We start from the raw sequence: 21,559 nt of genomic DNA, 5'->3' as shown, positions 1-21,559 counted from the left end.
ATGTAAGGGGACCACTGGTTTTTCATCATTTGCTACGTCTTTTCCTGTCATCTATTAATCATCAGAAGTGGTAAAGGATTTGTGCTACCAGTAGCTTTTAAAAGAAAAACTTGAAAAAGGCTGGAATTTCATACCTGGGTAATTCCTTGAAACATCATCATAGCGCTGTCCCATAAAAAATAACGGAAATGTCGGAGGAACGGATTAGAACAGATTGAATTAATGACATTAAGTTTAGACATTGTCAATGAAATTGCACATCTAAGAACTTACATTGAATCGATCAAACGGAAATTGTGGTCCAGGAGGTCCAGGTGGACCAGGGGGTCCTGGAGGACCAGGGACACTCTAAATAAAAGCAAAAATCAAGTTTCTTTTAAGTACACATGTTAAAATGACCACACCATTTTTATTTAGAAAGAATATTTGACAAAGGATCATAATGCACTGCTAAAAAAAACGTAATCTTCTCACAGTTTTTTACATTTTAAAAGATTTTGTAAAAGTAGTTTATTTCTTCTGATAAAAACTAATTATTTTTAGTGTACAAGTTTATTTCCTGTAAATAAACAAATCAATCAATCAATCAGGCAATAAATAAATCAGTTAATTGTAACCCCACTCCCCAAGCCAAGTGCAGCAATTAAAAACGTACTCCATAGCCGAAACCTCCGCCTGGCTCTCCTTTCTCCCCCTTGTAACCATTAACACCAGGGCGTCCCTGAGGGAGGGAAGACAACCACCATTATTGTCTGTTTGTACAAGTTATAAAGTAAAATCCTTTTAGGTAAAATGCTATAATGTGATGACAGTCTGCTGGATATCTAAGAAATCCAGTAAAGAATTTACTTTTTGACTGACCAAGATGAATACTCACTGGTCTTCCAGGCATTCCAATTTCCCCCTTAAATCCAGGAGGCCCCTGAGGACCCTAAGACAGGAAAGAATTAAAAATTAACAAAATTAAATGAAAAAATGTATTTAAAAAATCAGAATTTGTTGTGAAAATACACTCACTATGGGTCCTGCAGGTCCTTGAGGCCCTATATCTCCCTTCATAAATAAAGTTGAACATTATTGTAACAACTGTTGGCTTAGAAATACAAAAACCTGATGGCAGTAAAGTGATGGAGTCAGAGGAGACTCGCCTTTTGACCGGTGAGCCCTCCCAGATACAGTGGATTTCCATCAGGTCCAATGATCAAGCCTGGTTCCCCTTTCTCCCCCTGAGCACACAGCAGGAGCAGGAGTCAGTAAAACATCAGTGTGTATGTGAGGATCAACGCTTGAAAATGTGAAAGAACTGAAACGACCTTCACTCCATAACCTGGTAGACCGGGGTCACCGGCATCCCCCTTCGGCCCAACAGGACCCTGAATAAAATAATAATTTAGTGATGAACAGTCCAATAAAAGATCTAACTTTAAAAATAAAATAAGAAAACTTGTTTTATGTCAAGTTAGATCCACCATGCATGTCATATTGTCAAAAGATGGCTGTCCCGACATCCCAAATTCTTTAGTTATCCTAATGTTAAGAAAATCGACTGTTTCTCTGTCTCACAAGCATATAGACTTTGGAGTTAAATAAAAAAACAAGCATCAGTCTAAAAAAAAAGCAAACATTTATACAGAACTAAATCCAAAGTGTTTTTTTTATTGTTCATCTCTATCTCAATTCGATTAAGACATCGACTAAAGTTCCCAACTGTAAAAAATCCAAAGAATATTAATATTTTATGTAGTTTACTGTAAACCTATAGCAGACACTAATTTAAAGAAGCGCGTAAGCAGGAAAACAAAACTGTTGACTAAAAGAAAATCAGCTAAGATACCCAAAACATTAAAAATAATCCTAAAAAAGGCAGAATAATTTTTAATTTTGTTAAAAGAAGATGAAAATATACAATTTATGATTCTGATACCCACCTCCCATTATTAAAAAAAAAAAAAAACATTAATTTTTTTAACTACTATGTACAATCAATAATGTCACAGAAAGAGACTTACAGGAAACCCAGCTTGCCCGGGTAAACCAGGGCCACCCTGAACAGAGAAAAATATATATATAATTTATACCTGAAAATACTTTGAATCAAACTTCTTATTTCCTTTACAAATATTTTGATGCATCAGCCAAATAGACAACACAATAATAAAGCGTCATATTTTTGCCAATTCTGCAAAAGAATAATTCAATGTATGACTTCATCACAAACAGGAATTTAGAAGTTTGTTGAAAAACATGATAAAAATTGATTCTTCTGAATACTTGGCATACTACTTGTTTTTTGTTTTTATTTGTAAAGCACTTTTTTGCTGCTTAAAGCATGACAAGTGTTTTTTTCAATAAGAAAAGTTTGATTTAATTTGAATAAACTTAGACATTATGAGTATATCAATTAAAAGGATCATAAACCTTATTTCAATGCCAAAGAGTTTTTGTGAAGCCTTGTCATAAAACGTAATTATTATGAATACTTGCCTGAGGGCCGGCTCTGCCGAATGCATCTTCAAACTGTGGAGCAGTCACAAAAGAAAGGTGTCACTAAACAACAGAACGTTAGCTAAACACACTCAGTCACCACCTGTTTCTTGTGAACGAATGTCACTGTGTGAGCTGTTTGGGACTCACATTGTCAGATGGCTGATAAATTATTTGCCCCGGGGGTCCAGGAGGACCCGGTGGACCTGGAAGACCAGTTCCGTCTCGGCCGGATTCCCCCTAACATTGTACGAAATAGAAAAAATAAAAACACATATCCTGTTTAACACAGATTCCATGACAGAACTCAGCAATACATTTGAAGTAGTAAAATTTTGATAAAACAGTGCTGTATTTTCTGCACTTATAGGGCACACTGGATTAAAAGGCGCACCGTCAATTAATATTCTATTTTTGAACTCAAGTCATATATCGGGTGCACCGAAATACAGGAGGAACATTGAGTGAGACAAAAGAGTCAGAAATAATTCTGTCAGTCAATCAGACTTTTCATTTTTTTGTCAGACTTTATTATCTGTGTTCACAGGAACTCTACAAGTTGTTTGCAACACACGACTTGTTAGCCACAATAGTATGGAGAGAAAATAGTATCACCCTGATTTGTGCGTATGTAATTCTTGATTTGTGCTTAACTTTGGATCTTTGCGTAGATTTGGATTTGTGTATGCTTAATTTTTAATTTGTAACTCATACAATATATTTTGTGCATAAGTTCAAAATTATGTAATTAAAAAAAATACAATTTGCAATTTACACATGTAGAAATTAAATTTCAAAGCTTGAAGCTAACTACACACACAACTCTTTAACAATGAAGCACAAATCCCTTGTTACAGTCACACAAACACACATTTACACACAAATCTGATGTGAGACTCTTTTCACGTCTCCAAAAAAAAGATTGGTTTGTAAGTTATGCATGTAAATGCTGCTAAATTCTGGATCATCAGTTTTCTTTTCAGCTTTGAACTTAGATTGTGAATATTATCTGGTGAAAACTTGACATTTTCCCACTTTCTTAAACAGATATGCCCGATAATAAATCCAAAAAAGCCTAAATAAATATTTCTGAGACAGATACCCAGTTACAAATCAAGATCTATGCACGAACAAATCAGGGTGATACTATTTTCTCTCCATACATTAGACGCATTAGCCACATCGTTAGCCTATTCACAACACCTGTAAATCCTAATCCTGTTTACATTAGAAAGAATACTAAAACAAATGTTATTGTGACTACGCTAACTTCAAACCTTGTTAGTAACATGTAAAACAAAAACAAAACAAAAAAAACAGTCGGCACAGCTACACGTTAGCCACGTTAGCATACTCACAATACCTGTAGCTCCCAACTTGGTTTACAACACGTAAAAAAAAAGAAAGTAAGACTGCCAAAACAAACGTTACCGTGAATACATTAACTTTGTTAATAACACAAAAACATAATCCAAACTGTTACACGTTAGCCTTGTTAGTATATTAACACGACTGATAACGCTAAAAACAAGGGTTACTATACAACGCTAACTCCCAATCTTGTTGATAACACATAAAAAAAACAGGTATACATTAGCCATGCTAGTGTATTCACAATAATGCCCAGCCAAACATTTTGAAGAGCTAAAACTCTCAAAATTACCTAAATATCAGTAAGTGCAACCAGAATTAATTGACTTATAAGCCGCACTTTTATAAAAAATAAAGACTTTTAGGTGTAACCTGCAGTGCAGAAAATAATTCTATATTCTTTTTATATTCCTGTTGAGGGAGGGATGGATGGATCGGAAGTTATACTTACCCTCTCTCCTTTATCGCCTCTTTCCCCCTTTTGTCCCTAAAAAACAAAAGATAAAAGGAAAACTTTACTTTGAAGCACAACATAAAAAAAATATATAAAAATCTTGCTAAAATGTATGTTTTGATCACTTGAATCAGAATTCACAAATTCTGTAGAGAACTCCTAAAATGTATCAAAGAAGACTTTAAAGGAGATAATAGCCAATCAAAAAGAGTCTAGTGGGGGATGGGGCAACACTCCCAAACTGAATGCTAGTGTATATAGGATTAGGTATAATTTTCTTTACGTAGAGTGATATGGCCTCCCTATAATACATACTTAAAATGACAAAAAAAATATTATCATTTACATTAAAAATATCAATAAATGTCTAACTTTTCACTAAACACCCTTGATCAGACAAAGTTCTTTCCTTACTGGAGGTCCAGGGAATCCGTCTAGACCTGGCTGCCCATCTCTTCCTAGGGGTCCCTCGCTGCCCTTTGGACCTTGTAATCCAGGAAGTCCTGGTCTGCCCTTTAGAGAGAAATTCACATTTGTATCCCATGCAAAACATGTACGATTACTACAGTCTTCAGTCCGTTCACTTTTATATTCAAATTTTACACAATCCAAAATAGTTACACTTTTTGGAAATACACGTCACATTGATTTTTATATTTACTTACAGGATTTCCAGGTAATCCAGGAGGCCCCTAAAAAAGTACAGCACTTACTTTAGTTATGTGCATACTAAGAAATATCGCAGCAAAAAACAGAACAACTAAACCTCAAAAACGTTTATAATATTGTACTTTAGTTGATGGTTTGATAAATATTTTAATAGCTTTGGTTCTGCTGGAGACGGAACCTGTTAGAAAACATCCTCAGTAAATATGATTTTATTTTCATGAACCAAATCTGACCTAAAACGTCTTCCAACAACTGTTTTCATTCATTTTAATTTATTTAGCGTAATCTTTATTTATTTGATTTTTTTTCAATCAGATATTATATCTTTGACACAAACTTTTGTGCGCATGTGAAAGAATATACAAATACCTGTGCACCCTGTGGTCCTCTGATACCAACTCCACCAGTAAAGCGACTCCCAGACGCCTCTACATCATCCTTAAAAAAATAAATAAATACAAATTAAAAAGTACACAGAAAAAAACATTCTCTTTTTTCTCATTATTCAATGTCAATCACATGTTTTTTCATCAACAGTTTTATTAACAATGCAAATGAGGTCACCTGATTCATAAAATCATTTTAAAGATTGATTACATTAAAAAAAGTTTATAGTTTGAAGAAAAATGTTTAGCATCATATTCATTATATTTTATTAATTAACAAATTAATCAAATCAGTTTTTAAAGGGCCTATGTCATTCAAAATCAACTTTGTTGAGCTTTTAAGTGTATTGTAATGTTAATTCCTCTCGAAAAACGACCCCAAAGCCGTATTTTGATCTATTCACACAGTATTCCTCTAAAAATCTGCTCTTTGAGCACCAGCCCCTCACAACCCACAAAAACGAGCAGGTCCTCACATTGTGATGTCACAGGGTGGGAACAGCCCATTCTAGGGAGAGTCTATCCTGCCTGCACTGTCCCCAGGCAAACACACACAAACACTCTCTGTGAACGTTGCTGTTCCTTTGAAACATCATCAATCTCCATATCAAAAATCTTCTTTGCTTTCATGCCAATCATTCTCCTGGTGCACCTTTCCGTCTCTGCTCAATAATCCATGGTCAAACCAGTTCTTCTAATACATCACTTGGTTTCTATGTACCTCCACCAGGAAATCGGTTTGCATGTTTCTTCTTTTTCTGCAGCTGTCTTCTCAATATCACCTGTCACCTTGAGACATTCTCAGATATGTTTAGGATGCACTCCAACATGTCGTGTTCTTTGGCGTATCCCGCCACACAAAGTTTTAACACTAAATAGAATGAGTGTTCCTTGGCCACTGGCTAACAAAACAAACACCACAGATAGTTGGCGTCTGCGTGACCTGGGGAAATGGGCGGATGATAAAAGAGACCAGCGACTAACAGTAACAAGTTAGATCTGGTGGCTATTGGAAACGGCATCAATAAGAGACCGTATGTAAATCTATCTTTACAAAAGTTTGGATGTTTTTGGTTTTTGTGGGAGAAACGCAAACACACTGCTGAGGATGCCTCTAGAATGATGTCATGAAATGGGCGGCACCCAGAAGGAGCGAAAGGCGGTCCCTCAGAGATCGACTCGTGATACATCTGGGTAGGAAAAGCGCTTGTGAAAATAGCTCATATTTCATTAAAAATTGTTCTTTAGTCTGCCGAAGGTAATTTATTATCATCAATAATAATGGATACAGTTCACTCTGAAAGGCTTAAGAATATCATAATATAGGATCTTTAAGGTTAAGTCCTGGCTGAGAGGCAGATTCCAACACAACCCAATACTTTTCATACAATTCAAGTTTTAGTTTTGAAGTTTTGTATGAAAATACATTTTTGCAAATAAAAATGAAGAAACTCACAAATCCGACTCGATAATTTGGTCCTGGAGGTCCCGGTGGTCCAGGAGGCCCGACTGGTCCCATTGGTCCTGGTAGTCCAGCTAGTCCAGACTCTCCTGGAGATCCTGGTAAGCCCGGTTCACCTTGATCTCCCTGTGAAAAAAAGCAATATTTTTTATTAACTTATTATAAATTCCTTGTCAGGAAGTAATGATTTCACTCAAAACGTCTACAGTTTTGAATATTAGGTGTTTTGTATTTAAAATCAGAAACACCAGAAGGAATAGATTAGTAACGTGTGCAAATGTTTTACTCTGAATCTGAGTCTACTTTAATTCAGAATGTAGAAGGAAAGTAATAATGTATTAACTCAGTGGGGGTGGAACTATTTAAGTTCACTTCTCCCCACTCCTTTTTAAGCAATAAATCAAATTCTACTTGACTTTAGTTAATAATAATAACTATATTTAATGAATCTAAGTGCATATTGATGCATCACTGCAAAAATCCCTATTTGTGATCATGACTAATAACACTTTTTTCTTATTACATTTATGTTAATGGTTATTTTTTCCAATCTATTTCTTTATTTCTGAAATGACTTTGATAGATTTGGGTTAGATTTGTGAAATCGTCTACAATTGTTGCTTAAAATAAACCAATAAATTAAATCAAAAGTAGTAAAATGATGAATCTGCACCTTTTCTCCGATTGCTCCTGGAAGACCAAGATCGCCTGCATCTCCCTAAATGAAGGGAAAGAAGAGGAATAAAGAAAATATATTTAAACAACTTAAACTTAAATTCATTGTATATCAAAAAAAAGTTTTAAATTTTTCAAAAGATACAAAAAAGTGCTATTTCAAAGATATGCTGTCAACACATACTGTTTTTTTTGAGTATAAGTCACGTTTTTATGTATAGTGTTGCCAGGGGTGCAGCTGTATTCCGGTGTGACTTGTATGTAATTTAAAAAATAATAATAAATAGCAACTACCACTAGAGGGCATCGGCTGTAAAATCACTGGAGAGCTCAACCCCTCTGCTCTTGTGTTCCAAATAGGAAGTACATGCTGGCAAAAACACAGTTATTGTTCAATCCTTCTATTTGTCAGAATAACCTTTCTTGCTCTGATTCATCCTTATTCTCAGTAATCCCTCTTTATTAATTATATTTGTTTCGCAAGTTATTCAAGTTATAAACTGACCAATCAGATGCCACATGCCATGTGGTGCCTGTTGGCCCCACCTTGAACGTTTGATTGACAGCTTCACCTGAACCTGCTTTTAGTGGAAGAAGTCACTTATGATGTTACCCAAAGATCGTGATTCGGACCAATCACTGTCATCTGTCTCCAAATGCCAACATCCATTATTTGGAAGAAATGGCGACCGATTTGGCCTCATTTCGCCAGAGCCGGAGGTAAAGCATTTTCTATGGGTGACGTAAAACCCCACTTTGTCCAGTGATGATATATGTCTATGGTGTATAAGTATTAGCTACTGACAGCAACACAATAGAAGCGCCGCTCAGTCTAACTAGGCAGAATTGTTGGTGGAGTCGTTCCAAAGCGACACAAGGGATGAAGAATTCAATGGATTTAGTGATTTAAAGTGATATAAAGAGTTCTTGACTTGTTAGCATCTTCTGTATGCTATGGTTACCTGAGAAACTGCTCATTTTTTACCTTAATATTAGGGCCGGGAATCGATTAAAAAAAATAACAAATTAATCGCTAACCTGGAAAAAATTAATCGCAATTAATTGTTATAATTGTTTTTTAGTCTCATTATTTGCCAGAAACTTATTATATGCGAATAATCACAATATGAAATCCCACACAAAACTCTACATTTAGAACATTTATTTTTAATTAGTGCTGTCAATTGATTACAAAAAAAATCTGATTATTCGTGCTTTTGTGTTAATCACGAATAATCACAATGTTTTACCAGGTAAAATTTATTTGTACAATATGGCACAGGACCACGGATCAAATAGTCTGTTTTTGGGAAAAAGTGATTTAAACCACAAAAATTGCAAGACTAAAGTACTAAAAACTGATTGAATATTTTTTTCGCTTAGACCATGGTATAAGCGGGATGAAACCCGATGAAGTTTTAACGCACGCTGTGGAAGCTTGAACTGTTGAGTTAAAGTATACTCTTTTTGATTAATCGCGTGTGTTAATGCGTTAATGTTCACACCCCTAGTTAATATACTCAATTCCTTCTATGTTTCATGAAAACAGTTATGGTAGTGAAGCGTGTATCTATTCCATTATTATGATTTGCTTTCAAGTTGAAACGTCAGTTCTTGTTTCTGTATTTTCTTAAATAAATATATCTCAAAAGTGCATCTTGTATATGATGTTTTTTGCTTCCTTATTATGTTTTTTTGGGGGGGCATCTGCAACTAATAGTCCTGAAAAAATAGATTTTATCGTCAACGTTTTCATTCCTTACATGCAGCATGGTGTTAAATCATGTTAGATACTATTTATACAAAAGAGCTGCATTATTCTAAAGTTCACAAAGACTAGTTCTCCATGCACGTCAAATACAAAGGTACTTTAGGTCAGCGTGTTGCTTATGTTTATATTGTCTTTGACATGGCAAAAGAAAACAGTGCCCCCCCCCAACGCCATTTGTGAAGCTCCGCCCACATTTCCGCATCTCATCAATCAGCCTTTTTGCGGTTGGTAAACCTCGAACACAGCAGTGCATTTAAACTGCTCAAGGTGCCTACGTTTGCTGCCACCTCAGCAAAGCCAGCAAAACACCTCAACCACAGCTGCTCTTTTCCTACTGCATCTCTATAATTAGTGTTTGGGGGGGTTGGGGTGGTGCTGGGGGTGTGCACAGCTGCTCTTTAGAGCTGTGGCAAAGAAAAAACTGGTAAAGCCCAATGCTGGATTCTTGCTGCTGCTCTGTTTGGTGTTTCCTTTCCCACTGTGTCCGGCTAACAATCCAAAACTCCATCTAAAGCCTCTTCTCCTACTTTGCATTTTATCTGTGCTAAAAGGTCACGGATGTTCCAGAAAGAGTCATATCACTGAACATAAACAACATAAACTGCTGTCGTTGTTGCAAATGGTCTCAATGACCTTTCTGTTAAAGAGTGGACTGACAGTTAGTGAGGAACACAGCTCGTTAAATGAACAATCGTTTGGATCCGTCTTATCAACCAGAGAAGGCCTTGGTCCCATGTACCCTGTGGGTTTTTGGGCTGTTCTGACCCGTGGAGGGTCGTAAGGGGAGCACAGCTGTGTCTTGTAGTTCCCTTTAGGCTTGTATGACCACCTCAAGAGATGTTATGAAAATGGAACGTACAATGATCATCGGTGAGGTAAGTATATCGTGAATTATTTATAAGGATAATTTAAGTTGCACATATATAAGACAAAAAAGGTGATGATGTCATACGGTGCCCCTATGCCACACTCTAGTTGTCCACAGTGAGTTCTCGAGGGGCGGTGTCCTACAGGTTATTCAACCAACTGGCCATTGGAGCACCTTAATGACCAAACACACCTGATCCAGGTAATCAGCAGCAGATAAGGCAGAATTTCTAGAAAACCAGCAGGGGGCCACCCCTCGAGGACTGCTCTGCTCTAGTTGTTAGCAAGGTGCAAGAACCTGTCACTTACTGACTGCGCAAATGTATTCAATACGTGGCATAGGATGCCAACACTCTGATTGTCTAAATTCCTAAATTCTAAAAGTCACTTTGCGCCCCAGGAGCACACACTTATCGTTTGAACAACACTAATGAGCCTCTTGTGCAGGATTTGGGGCAGTTGAACTAAGTCTCACCTACTTCACCCTTACTTACCCTTATGTGTTGTTTAAGTGCTTGCTACAACTTGTCGCTCCCAGTACGTCCATAGAAAAAAATATATGAACATTTTGGCTCTTAAGCAGGGGTGTAAACCTCCAGGCCTTAAGGGCCGCTGTCCTACATGTCTCGTAACCAGCTGTTGAAGCTCTTCATCGACTAAAGCAGGGGAGTCAAACTCATCTTGGTTCAGGGGCCACATTCAACCCGTCTGATCTCCAGTAAAGTAATAGCAAAATAACCTATGATCAACTTGTTATCTGTAGCTTTGTTTATGTTTTTTTTTTCTCAGTTGGAAAAATACCTAAAACAACCTAGTAGCCTAATCACTTACTATTATTATTATATTTTTCACGATATATTGGTAATTGTGGTGTCACGCCTGATAACTTTTATAGCAATTTAATAGGTGATGCTAGCAGGGAACCTAACTGCATCTTATGTGGCACGTGCTTGCAAAGAAATGCTGTTTATTTCTTGATCTCTAGTTATTTCAATATTTATTTTCCTGTGCTTCCCCTAGTGGCGGAATTGCGCATTTCGGTCATTTATTCAAATAACCATAACTCGCCACAGGAATGGGCTAGAAATTTGCTTTTTTTTCCTAACATCCTCATATTTTTTTTTCTTCATGAACCATGTTGATGTGGCCCGGAGACCCTGGACTAAAGGCACGTGATCGAGGTAATCAGTGGCAGACAAGGCAGGATTTCTGAAAAACCAGCAAGAGGCCGGCCCTCAAGGCCTGGGGTTTGACACCCCTGCTCTACGTGTGCTCTATGACTTTGATATTTCCTGGTTGCCCTGTACACATTTGACCTTTTTCCCCAGAAGACTGCCCCCTAAGGGCAGTTGTGACTAAGGCCTTGAGTAGAGGTACAGGTATTCTGTTTGTTGAGGAAAATGGGCCGATGGTTCTAGAACCAACATGAAAACTGGAGTTAAAACATCTTAACTCACAGTGACTGCAAAAGTGAGACAAGTTTTTTTAACCAATTAACAGAGAAAGAACGATTGCAAGGAGGGGATGAGGTTTATATAGTAGACCCAAGAAAAAACAGGTAATACCTTATCTCCCTTAGGACCAGGAGCTCCAGGGAGGCCATCAGCACCCGGTAAGCCCTGAAGATTTAGTTGATTGAGGTTGATTTGGTCAGTACGTTTTTAAAAATTTGCAGTAATTTTCTGTTGCAAACTATTTATATTATTAGTAAAATACTCCAACTACACGTGTGATGGACAAGTACTGCAATACGTACCGGTTGACCGGCAGCTCCATCCCTGCCTGGGGGCCCCAATGCTCCAGAGCCCGTCGTGGAGGTACCAGGTAGACCAGGAGGCCCTGGGGGACCTGGTGGTCCAGGAAGTCCCTACATCAGAAGTAATGAAACAGTGGAGTCAATGAATCTCTACAATCTTTACAGTGGATGGAAAACGGGATCACAATCCTCTCACCCGAAGAGATTCCAGATCAGGGAATCCGGAGCCCTCCATGTCCATGAAAGTCTGCAACATGTCATTAGAAGATTTATATATTGTCAGTTTTTAGGGTTAGCTTACAAGTTTCCTGTGGCAAGATTACCCAAAAATTTGACGTCCACGAATGGACACCAGGTCTTACAAGGTTGAAGACCACTTTTGAAGTATTTTAAAAGATGATCAGAGTGGTAAATTATGGACAATAATGGAAGGAAAAACTGTCCTGAGATTTTTTTTGAATGTTCCTCTTTCTTATTTTTATCTAAATTTATTGTGATATTTGTTTATTCATTTAGTTCTCACAAAAAAAAATTGTCACATTCACCGATATTGGATGACAGGAAAACATTAGGATTACCAAATTTTATTTAGTAGCTCAGAAGAAAAAAAACATAATTTATGTTTAATATATATAAAGAATATTAATTTAACATTTTTAAAAACTGCACAGTTCTGCAATTGTTTTAACTTTTAATTTTTTTTAAATTTCAAAATAAAATGTTAAAATTTCAAAATAAAAGCCTGTTCCTGCTTTTGCCATCCACCATAAAAACAAGTTATAATCGAACTAAAGATAAGCAGCCATTACAGAGAATGTCTGATGGTATATTTTTCTAGCCTAGGATGCCAAAAAGCTCAAAATTTCGCATTTGCCCGGCCCAGCCGCCTTACTCCATCAAGATAATGAATGTAACAGTCAAAACAATTATTTTTATTTTTTCTTATAAAAATGGTTAATATCTTGAGACCAGATTATGTTATGTTTTTCTGTTTCTTAATTGTTTTAGTGTAACCCTTTAACAAGGGAATTGTGACCGACGACACCGAACTAAAACATGTTCCTAGACATACCAATCTTTGATCATTTACATCATCAATGTGAATCAGCAGATTGTTTTTATATCAACTTTCCAACACATTACTAACAGAAAGTGTAGCATTTTGGTGCAAGGCTTCATTTCTCTGCTTCAGAATTCGGTGGGATAACTATAATTATATAAACGTTTGAAAAGTTAATGTATTCAAGGGTTCTTTTTTTTTGTTTTTTAAGATTGATGTGTATTCAAGTAGAAAAAACATGACCAGATCATTCAAAGGTTAAGATGATGCAAGCTTACAGATCTGATTCCTGGTCCTGGGGGCCCCGGTAGACCTGGAGGCCCTCTGGGGCCAGGCTGACCCTCTCCTCGGTCCCCCTGTGAGTACAAGTTTGATTAAGAAAATGTACTCTATAAAATTTGTTCATGCTTGTTTGTCAGAATGCAATACCTTTTCTCCTTTTCTTCCAGGGTCACCAGGTGTTCCTGGGAATCCTTGGGGACCTGGAGAACCCTACAAATAACAATTCAAAATTAAGCAATCAAAGTAATTAAATATGGATTCTATTCACATAATGAAGTTTCAGCTAGTTTAGAACAATTCATTTTTACATATCTTTAAGTTGTTGTACTGATTCAACAACAGCAACTACACAAACTAAATCAAGAACTACATTTTCACAGATTTTGAAGAACTTAAAAGAAAAAAAACAAAGAAAATGTAAGTCAATGAAGCTGAAAATCTTATTAAAAAAGAAATAAATAAGTCAGTGTCAACATCTGCTGCTCTTAAGCTAATTTTAAAACCAGCCTCGCTCACGTATTTATGAACAATGTCTAAGAAGTTACATTTTTGCCATAACAATGAGGAAAAAAAATCACAAATTTTAAATAAAATTTTCCCAAATCGCAGACAAATGGTTCAGTTTTTAAACAAAACCTTAGGCTGGATTCTATCCAATCAAATGTCTTCACCTGACATTCACCAGACTTTGTATCAGTTCTGTTCTTCAGCGATTCTGGCCTGTTTCTCTCTCAGCAGAACCCAGGAGAAGCAGCCAAACCAAAAAAAATAAAAAAATAAATACCCTACTATCTTTGCTATATTACTAATAGGATGTGTATAGCTGAACTATAGTGTTTTATGAATAAAACATTGAAGTCTTTTTTTTCCTCATAAAATTGTTGTTTTTTTACTTTAGACGAAGGCACATGAGTTTTTGAAAATAAGACACCTGTGTCGCTGTTGTGGCACAAATATCACTTCATAAAAATGAAGAGGTATGTTTTCGCCAGATGACATTTATCCTCACTAATAAACATGTTAAAGTCACCGGTAACACTTTGTAAACACAATTTTTAAATATCAGACTTTGTAGCAAAGTGTTTTCCCAAACGTTATTCAGATACACTCTTAAGACAGGGGCGGAGCTAAGGGGGAACAAGGGGTGGCAGCTGCCCCCCACCCAGCAAAAAGCTTTGTGTCCCTAATTTTTGAATCGATATGGACACACATTTATTAAACAACCATAAAAGCAACTTACAGTTTTTCCATCCTCTCCAGGATCTCCCTATAAAGATAAAGTAAATATATATTTGTCCAAAATCAAAAAAATTATTGACATTTTTAAAAGAAAATGTCTCGACAGTAAAGTCGTCTCCATACCGGCTCTCCATCATCTCCTGATGGTCCTTGGGGGCCTGGTGGTCCGGGTGGTCCTCTGGGCCCTTGGACTCTAGAAACGACTGTACCGTCACTGGAAGGTCCATACTCTGTCGCCGGTCCTGGAGGACCAGGGGGTCCCGGGGGTCCAGGAAGGCCAGGATCCCCCTTTTTGCCTTGATATCCAAAGCCTGCACTACCCTGGGGGGTGAACACTCATTAGTGTTAACTGACTGGCTGTGTGTCAAAATGTATTTGTGTCAGTCCAAGCTGCAAGAATATTAATGACAATGGCAATCTGGGATCAGTGTTGATGAAGAAACAGATCTGTGCTGGTGAGGCTCCAGTTTCTGAAACTTCAACAAATGCTCCAGTAACCAGGTAAAAACACATCGTTCATGCAAACTAGAACAAACTGTTTCTAGAGTCTCTGAAAAAAATATCAACAAACACAAATCTCTTAAAATAAATCCTCTGATGCTTACCTTTGTTCCCTTTTCACCAGGTTCTCCCTGAAAACAAATTAAAAATTGGATTAATAAATGACTCAATCATTTTTATTAGTTTTAATTTAAACAGACATTTTACCTCCATCAATTTTGTTGGGAAGAATTTCTTGGTTATTTTTAGATAATGAAAAAAACTTAAAGTAAATGTTGAGAAGTTAATAAGGAAAGAAGATAATAAGGAAAGCACAATAAGGTCGTGGAGAACCAGAAATCTGCAAGGATTCACCAAACGAAGTTCTCAATAGTTCTTTAAATCGATAGTTTTTACAACCCTATTAAAACCCTGAAAGACATAAAATACTTAAAAGCACAATAAATAAATAAATACATTAATTAAATTAGTTATTTAAACGCTAAGTAAAATGATATTTTTGATTTTCATTTAAACCCCCCTAGAGGTAGAAACTCTTAGACCCTTTAGGTAAACTATTCCACAAATGAGAACCATGGAGACCTCGGTGTGAGTCCTGGTTCTCATAGAGATAATAGAGCAGAACCTGATGATCTGAGAGTTCTGGAGGGCTTGTAAGGACTGAGGAGATCTGATACAGTAGATAGGCAGGTCCCAATCCATGAAGACACCAAAAAACTAGGAGGAGAATCTTAAAATCAGTCCTAAAGCTGACATTGCAGAGACTAGACAGGAGTGATGTGGACTGTCTGCCTTTTATTGGCTAAAACACATGCAGTTGAATCCTGGACCAGCTGTAATCAGGTGATAGACTGCTTAGGGAGACCAGAAAAAGAGCATTGCAATAGTCCATGTGATAAAAGCACAGATTAAAGTCTGATTCTAGAGAGAAAAGGTCTAAGTCTTTTTTTAAATAAATAAAAAAAGCATCATGTGTTTTTGAGATATGGTTTATGAAGTCAAAGTTTGCATCAGAGAAAATTCACAGCTTTTTTTTTCCATATTTCCCAAATTCAAACCAGACTTTTTTAAGGTTTGAGAGTGTCTTCCTTATTCTGTCAGCTTTAGGTCCAATCATTAGAGTTCCAGTTTTGATGAGTTTCAGAAAATTTGCTGCCATCCAGTCGTTCACACCGGTACAGGGGCATGTATTGGCAAAAATCTGGTGATACGATGTACATCACAATACATGTCTCATAATACGATGCATATCGCAACATATCTCAAGACTGTACCAGAAGAATTTTTTTTTTTTTTTAAGGGTATGACTCAAAACAACAAAANNNNGAATTTTTTTTTTTTTTTTTAAGGGTATGACTCAAAACAACAAAATCCACGAGGCTGACTGAACCATTACAGTGGAACATTGTGGTTCTCACGAGATCTCGTTGTTCTGGTGCGGTGTAGAGCTGCTCAGTGCGCTGGTGCTGCCAACTAGCGGTCGAGGGTTTAGGCGGAAAACAAAAGTAAGACGCTGACGGACTCTTACAAACGACTAAGTAAATATAGTCTTTTCAGCATTTTAAATCAATACAAGTATTGCAAAATGAAATATTATGATATATCACCGTATCAATTTTTCCCTACATCAGTAATACATTCAATACGTTTTTCAATGGGATCCAGGTCATGTTGAACTCTTGATCTGGAAATTCGTATTCACGACACATATATAAATTTTATTTTATTTTTTTGTCTTTGTCCTTTGTTTTTTTTATTAATTGCCAAGATTGTTTAAAATAAACCAATCGATCCTGTGAGTCCACACAGAATCATAGCTTTTACAGCTAGTGTTATTCATGCATTTGTGTTATATAAACTGGATTCTGATTATAAATGTGTTTGAAACAAATGTTACAAAATAAAAACATAGGAAATTATGTTATTTTGAACTCCTTGATTAATGTTAGCTTTAGATTAAACTAGAAAAAGCACACATAGAGATTAAAGACAGCATACAGAATGTGATACAGATGGCTGGTTGATTAATATAGGCGGATCAGCGCCATCTAGTGTTCCTCTGAAATATTTCCTCCTCCTTTGTTCATGCAACTTCTATTAAAGTTGTTCAGATAAAAACTGGTTTCATCATAAACAGGTGCGTTCCATTTATTTGTCCAAACCTTTTCTCCACGGGAGCCGGAGGAAGAGCTGGTGCCCGAGTCTCCCTTTGGCCCTGCGGGGCCCGTGTCTCCTTTCTCTCCTCTGTCCCCTCGCTCCCCCTTCTCTCCTTTAGCTCCCGCTGCCCCTGAAAAAGCATCAGCTGAGTTATTAATATTCTCATGAAAACCTTTCATTAATGATTAATGACGGCTTCCCAAACAAACAAAACAGGAGCGTTCTCCACTTCCAGTACAACAGAGCAGAGGAAAATGAAATGCCTTCTTGCTTAAGAGAGCAGCTTTTTTTTTCTCCTCACACACTGCAGCAAAATCCATGCTCTGAAGATTTCAAGGTGGCAGGAGAATTCACCTTCATGCACACCTGCATGCACCAGCATCCCCATGTGACCCCATTTACAGGTCACTTTCCCTGCAAACTGAAATCCACCGCGCTGCTTCCTTTGGGTGGAAGATGATGACATTTGGGACTAAACGGCGTTGACCGCATGATGGTCTTCAGTGTGTGATCACAGGACTATTCAGGATGTATAAATGACCTGACTTGGTAAAGGTTTTTGTGTGCAGAAATGTGTACCAACCCCATTGGAGCAGTAAAATTACGTGACATTTTCTATTCTTGACCCTTTGACACTGGAGACATCACCTAAATAACACGCTCTTTGACATACTGTAACTCTTTGACCGTTTACATGAGCAACGTGTATCAGCTGATGCTATAAAAACAGCTTTTCTCCGCTTCAGAATCAGCTGGAATTATGTTACTTGCATAAAGACTTGAATAGTTACGATAACTGATAAGATGTCAACACTAGCTCTACAGCTCTGGTGTTATACGGTTAACTCAGGGGTGGACAAACTACGGCCCCATCAAGGTTTTTAATCTGGCTCACCAAAATGGAATAAATTATGACGATAACCTTTAATATTGTATTATTTTCTGGTGTTTTCTCATTGATGGTGAACTACAAAGAAACAGACTTTAGTGTCGGAAGGTTTTTTTTTAAATTCATGTGTTTTTTCAGAGTTCGACACTCATTTTTTCGGATGATTCCAACACCATTATGAATGCAGGATTTCTACAATTTGCGTTTTTCCCTGACATCAACCCTTACAGTTTTGAAATAAAAGCTCCAAAGTGTTCAGTTTTAAAATATATACATTGATTTTCAATCAAAACTAAAACATGTTTTTGTCCAGTTTGAATGATTTTTCTTTCTCTCATGAGGTGGATTTACAAAACACACCTCACACCTGGTCCTGGTCCGTCAAATTTTAGAATTCTTTGTAGCCCATGAGTCAAAAAGTTTGCCCACCCCTGGGTTAGCCCGATCTAGATAGGACTGTGTTTATCAATCCCATGCAATAAAAACGTGCTAACCATTTTTGGTGTTTCTGGCTGAACGAGGAAAACAATTGTGAGGACTACATGCAAATAGATTAATCTGAATTCTTCTCCTACCCCAACAGCTCCTTCCTAACCCTCCAATTGAAGGGGCATTTGGAGGGGTAGGGTTGTCTGAAACACTTTTTTTAAGGGGTAATCCTTGTAGCGGAGGGATGCAGTGCAGTTCCACCACGAGGATTATCCACGTTGTACTGTGCCGCAAAGGAGAAATGGATTTCTTCATGTGGATGTGCTCTGAAGCACAGAGGTTTACATTAAAATGTAAGTAACGATTCTTTGTTTTAGTGCGACTTTTTTAAGTTATAAAACCAATGTTGTTATGTTTTTTTGAGCGCTGGCAGATACGGGCTAATGTAGCTGACCGGCGACTATTGATGACATCATTGAGTGGGAGTGGAGTCCAGATTTGAAGACACTATTTTCCCATAACTCTCCGTTAGGAGGGCTAAATGGAGGGGTAGGGAGACGCCGTTGGGGAGGAATTCGGATTCTGTTAACTCTTTAACACCAGAACTTTAGCTCAAGAATCGCCAATTTTCAAACTACCATAACTCTTGCACCATTTTTACATTAATTGATGTAAATGTAAATGATATAAAGTGGAGCAAAGCAAATTTTGAGCTGATATTCAAAACTTTGTAGTAGCAAAGTGCTTGAATGTTCAACCTAAACCAACCTAATCAGAAATATTTAGAAGATGTTTTTTTCCCACGTCTGAATCCATTGAAATTACTTAGACTGCGTTAATGGTTGAAAAGATACAGTAGTCAAAGATTGTGTTATTTTGTTTTTGTCAGTAACATCTCAGGTGTCAAAGGGTTTAATAAATTGTGAGTGGATGTAGAACCGGATATTAACCTTTTAACATAGGAGCTTTAGCTCCAGTGTTTTTGTTTTTTCGACAATTGTAACCCATGAAGTGCTTATGGCATTAATGTAATTCTGAAGCGGTAGTACTTTACAGTAGTAAAGTGTCTATACAATCAACGTAAGTCACCTGATTCTATTGTACAGAAAAGTTGCGTATGTACTAGCAACGTAAAGCAGCGTAAAAGTGTTTATAAAATGTTTGATATCGGTGTCAAGCTAATATGCAAAACCGCTTTTTTCCGCCACAGAAAAAGCTGATTCACAATGATTTCATAAATGATCAAAGATTTGCAGTATGTCAAAGAGAGTTTGTTCTTTACGTGTCTTTGGTTAAAGGTCAAAGTCAAAGGTCACCTTTTATTTACCCTTTTTTGCAATGTCACATGTTTCAATTGAAAGATTCAAGTAACCTCAGTGAATCACGGCCTCTGTCTTTATATCAGCTTATGCAAACATGCAAACATGTATTTAGACCACAATAAAATAAAAGCTCAATTTTCCCAAACAGTTTCCAATTTAACAGATCTCAAATAAATGTAATTTTTTCAGAAGATTACATTTGAAAGCGTCTGCCATCCCAGAGCCCGGGCCAATACACAAACATGTGCACCAAGCAGACAAATAAACCCATTGCTTTATTTTACTTTGCATAGCCAAGTGCTAAAATAAAATAAACAGCAGCTCAGATAGAAAAGAGATTTGATTGTGCTGTTGTCCTTTTTATGTTTTCAGCCCCACCTGCCGACCCATGAAGTCTGGATCCAGACTCCACAAAAACTGACATGTGCTCTGAGTTGCCGGCTGAAAACAAAAGTCAGAGTGAAACAAAAAGAGTCAAAAAAGGTAATGTGGCTCTTTTTAAGGAGAAAAACCACACGTTACACAAGGAATGGAGATTAATTTAAAGGTATTAAAAGCTTTGAACCAAATGTTTTATTTTTATTAATTTCTTTTAGCTTTTTTTTTTAACTTTGCTTGACCTTTATATTATTTCTAACAACATTTCAAAGTGCCAGCAGGATTTTTCCTCGCTGAGATCAGTGCTTGTTGATGCTGATGATCATTCAATGAGGTTTAAAATGAGTTTAGACCTGTACTCAACTCTGCACTGTTTAAACATCTCATGCTTATCTGTCATCTATCAGGGGAGTTTATGTTAAGACATTTATAACATGTTATTATTTATAAGGGTTCTGATCTTTATTTTATTATTTCTTTGTCCTTTTTACATTTTTTAACCTCAAATTGTATTTTTCCAAAATGTTTTAAATGTGCAAAAAATGCTTTTTATTAGTAATTTAAATATAAAGTAGGAAAATGTTTGAATTGACATCATCCTAAATAAAAAAAAACACAGTATGTACATTTGTTAGCTATGAAAAAATGTGTTTTTCTTTTAGAATAATAAATAATATGACATTATGTGAAAATATGACACTTTGTAAAGAAATCATTCAAAACAAACAGAATTATATAATCGCTTTAAAATGTTTTTTTATTTTTCTAGCCAATCAAACACAAAGGTTTTTATTCCATACACTTTCTATCAGACATGATGGATAAAAATGTTAATAACTATTTTGTGTTATACAGTTGAATTTTAAAAGTAAAAATAAAAAACAGAAAAGGGGACATTAGATATAGTAAAGTTTGTATTTAGTCAAACTGTGTTTGACAGTAATGCTGCAGTTTTTCTTTTGGCCACTAGATGGAACTATTTATTAGTTTCAACTTGTTCAACTCAACAGTATGGAAAGTGCAATAGCAAATTTACAATCTCCCCAAAACATTAAGAATGGCTACAAAAAACAGAGTTTCACTTAATAGAATAATTACATTTGAATAAATAAAATAACTTAATAATCTCACCTGTATCTCTAACAACAGCGTCCTCCACATTTGTAGCCAATGGTGGTTTTTGAATGGACTGAAAAGATGGAAATGGTGGAGAAGTCTGAAGATAAACAAACAGAGACACACATTTACAAAGAGGCAGTGAACGGATGACTTTATTCCTGCGTCCCGCAATGCCAGCTCTGTCCCTCATGTTAATACACAGGTTTAAAGATATTAAAGTGACCAAAGCTCCCAAGAATCTCAGCACCGAGCCCTTTCAACACACAACTGAACCATGCCAGATCCACC

The 21,559-nt window shown here is 36.6% G+C and overlaps 1 protein-coding gene across 4 annotated transcripts in view; it reads right to left on the bottom strand.

Moving 5' to 3' along the window:
• col18a1a (collagen type XVIII alpha 1 chain a) overlaps window positions 1–21,559 on the bottom strand; it is a 101,414-nt gene that overhangs the window by 9,630 nt on the left and 70,225 nt on the right. For 3 of the 4 annotated variants that reach the window (XM_024286685.2, XM_024286682.2, XM_036209574.1), the window contains 27 exons: window positions 21,284–21,368; window positions 20,153–20,215; window positions 17,140–17,264; window positions 15,082–15,108; window positions 14,600–14,797; window positions 14,478–14,504; window positions 13,385–13,447; window positions 13,234–13,311; window positions 12,092–12,142; window positions 11,896–12,006; window positions 11,705–11,758; window positions 7,500–7,544; window positions 6,821–6,952; window positions 5,348–5,416; window positions 4,975–5,001; window positions 4,724–4,822; window positions 4,307–4,342; window positions 2,635–2,724; window positions 2,485–2,517; window positions 2,010–2,045; window positions 1,314–1,373; window positions 1,149–1,226; window positions 1,018–1,053; window positions 878–931; window positions 656–721; window positions 274–348; window positions 135–165 (listed from right to left, as the gene is read on the bottom strand). In XM_024286685.2, the coding sequence (XP_024142453.1) occupies window positions 135–165; window positions 274–348; window positions 656–721; window positions 878–931; window positions 1,018–1,053; window positions 1,149–1,226; window positions 1,314–1,373; window positions 2,010–2,045; window positions 2,485–2,517; window positions 2,635–2,724; window positions 4,307–4,342; window positions 4,724–4,822; window positions 4,975–5,001; window positions 5,348–5,416; window positions 6,821–6,952; window positions 7,500–7,544; window positions 11,705–11,758; window positions 11,896–12,006; window positions 12,092–12,142; window positions 13,234–13,311; window positions 13,385–13,447; window positions 14,478–14,504; window positions 14,600–14,797; window positions 15,082–15,108; window positions 17,140–17,264; window positions 20,153–20,215; window positions 21,284–21,368 (1,849 nt within the window). The remainder of the gene's footprint in view (window positions 1–134; window positions 166–273; window positions 349–655; window positions 722–877; window positions 932–1,017; window positions 1,054–1,148; window positions 1,227–1,313; window positions 1,374–2,009; window positions 2,046–2,484; window positions 2,518–2,634; window positions 2,725–4,306; window positions 4,343–4,723; window positions 4,823–4,974; window positions 5,002–5,347; window positions 5,417–6,820; window positions 6,953–7,499; window positions 7,545–11,704; window positions 11,759–11,895; window positions 12,007–12,091; window positions 12,143–13,233; window positions 13,312–13,384; window positions 13,448–14,477; window positions 14,505–14,599; window positions 14,798–15,081; window positions 15,109–17,139; window positions 17,265–20,152; window positions 20,216–21,283; window positions 21,369–21,559) is intronic. The other variant, XM_036209575.1, reaches the window with a different exon arrangement.

Source organism: Oryzias melastigma, linkage group LG21, assembly GCF_002922805.2.
Source record: "Oryzias melastigma strain HK-1 linkage group LG21, ASM292280v2, whole genome shotgun sequence".
NCBI lineage: Eukaryota > Metazoa > Chordata > Actinopteri > Beloniformes > Adrianichthyidae > Oryzias > Oryzias melastigma.
The sequence above is the reverse complement of the archived record's forward strand: the minus strand, read 5'-3'. Positions and strand labels throughout refer to the sequence as shown.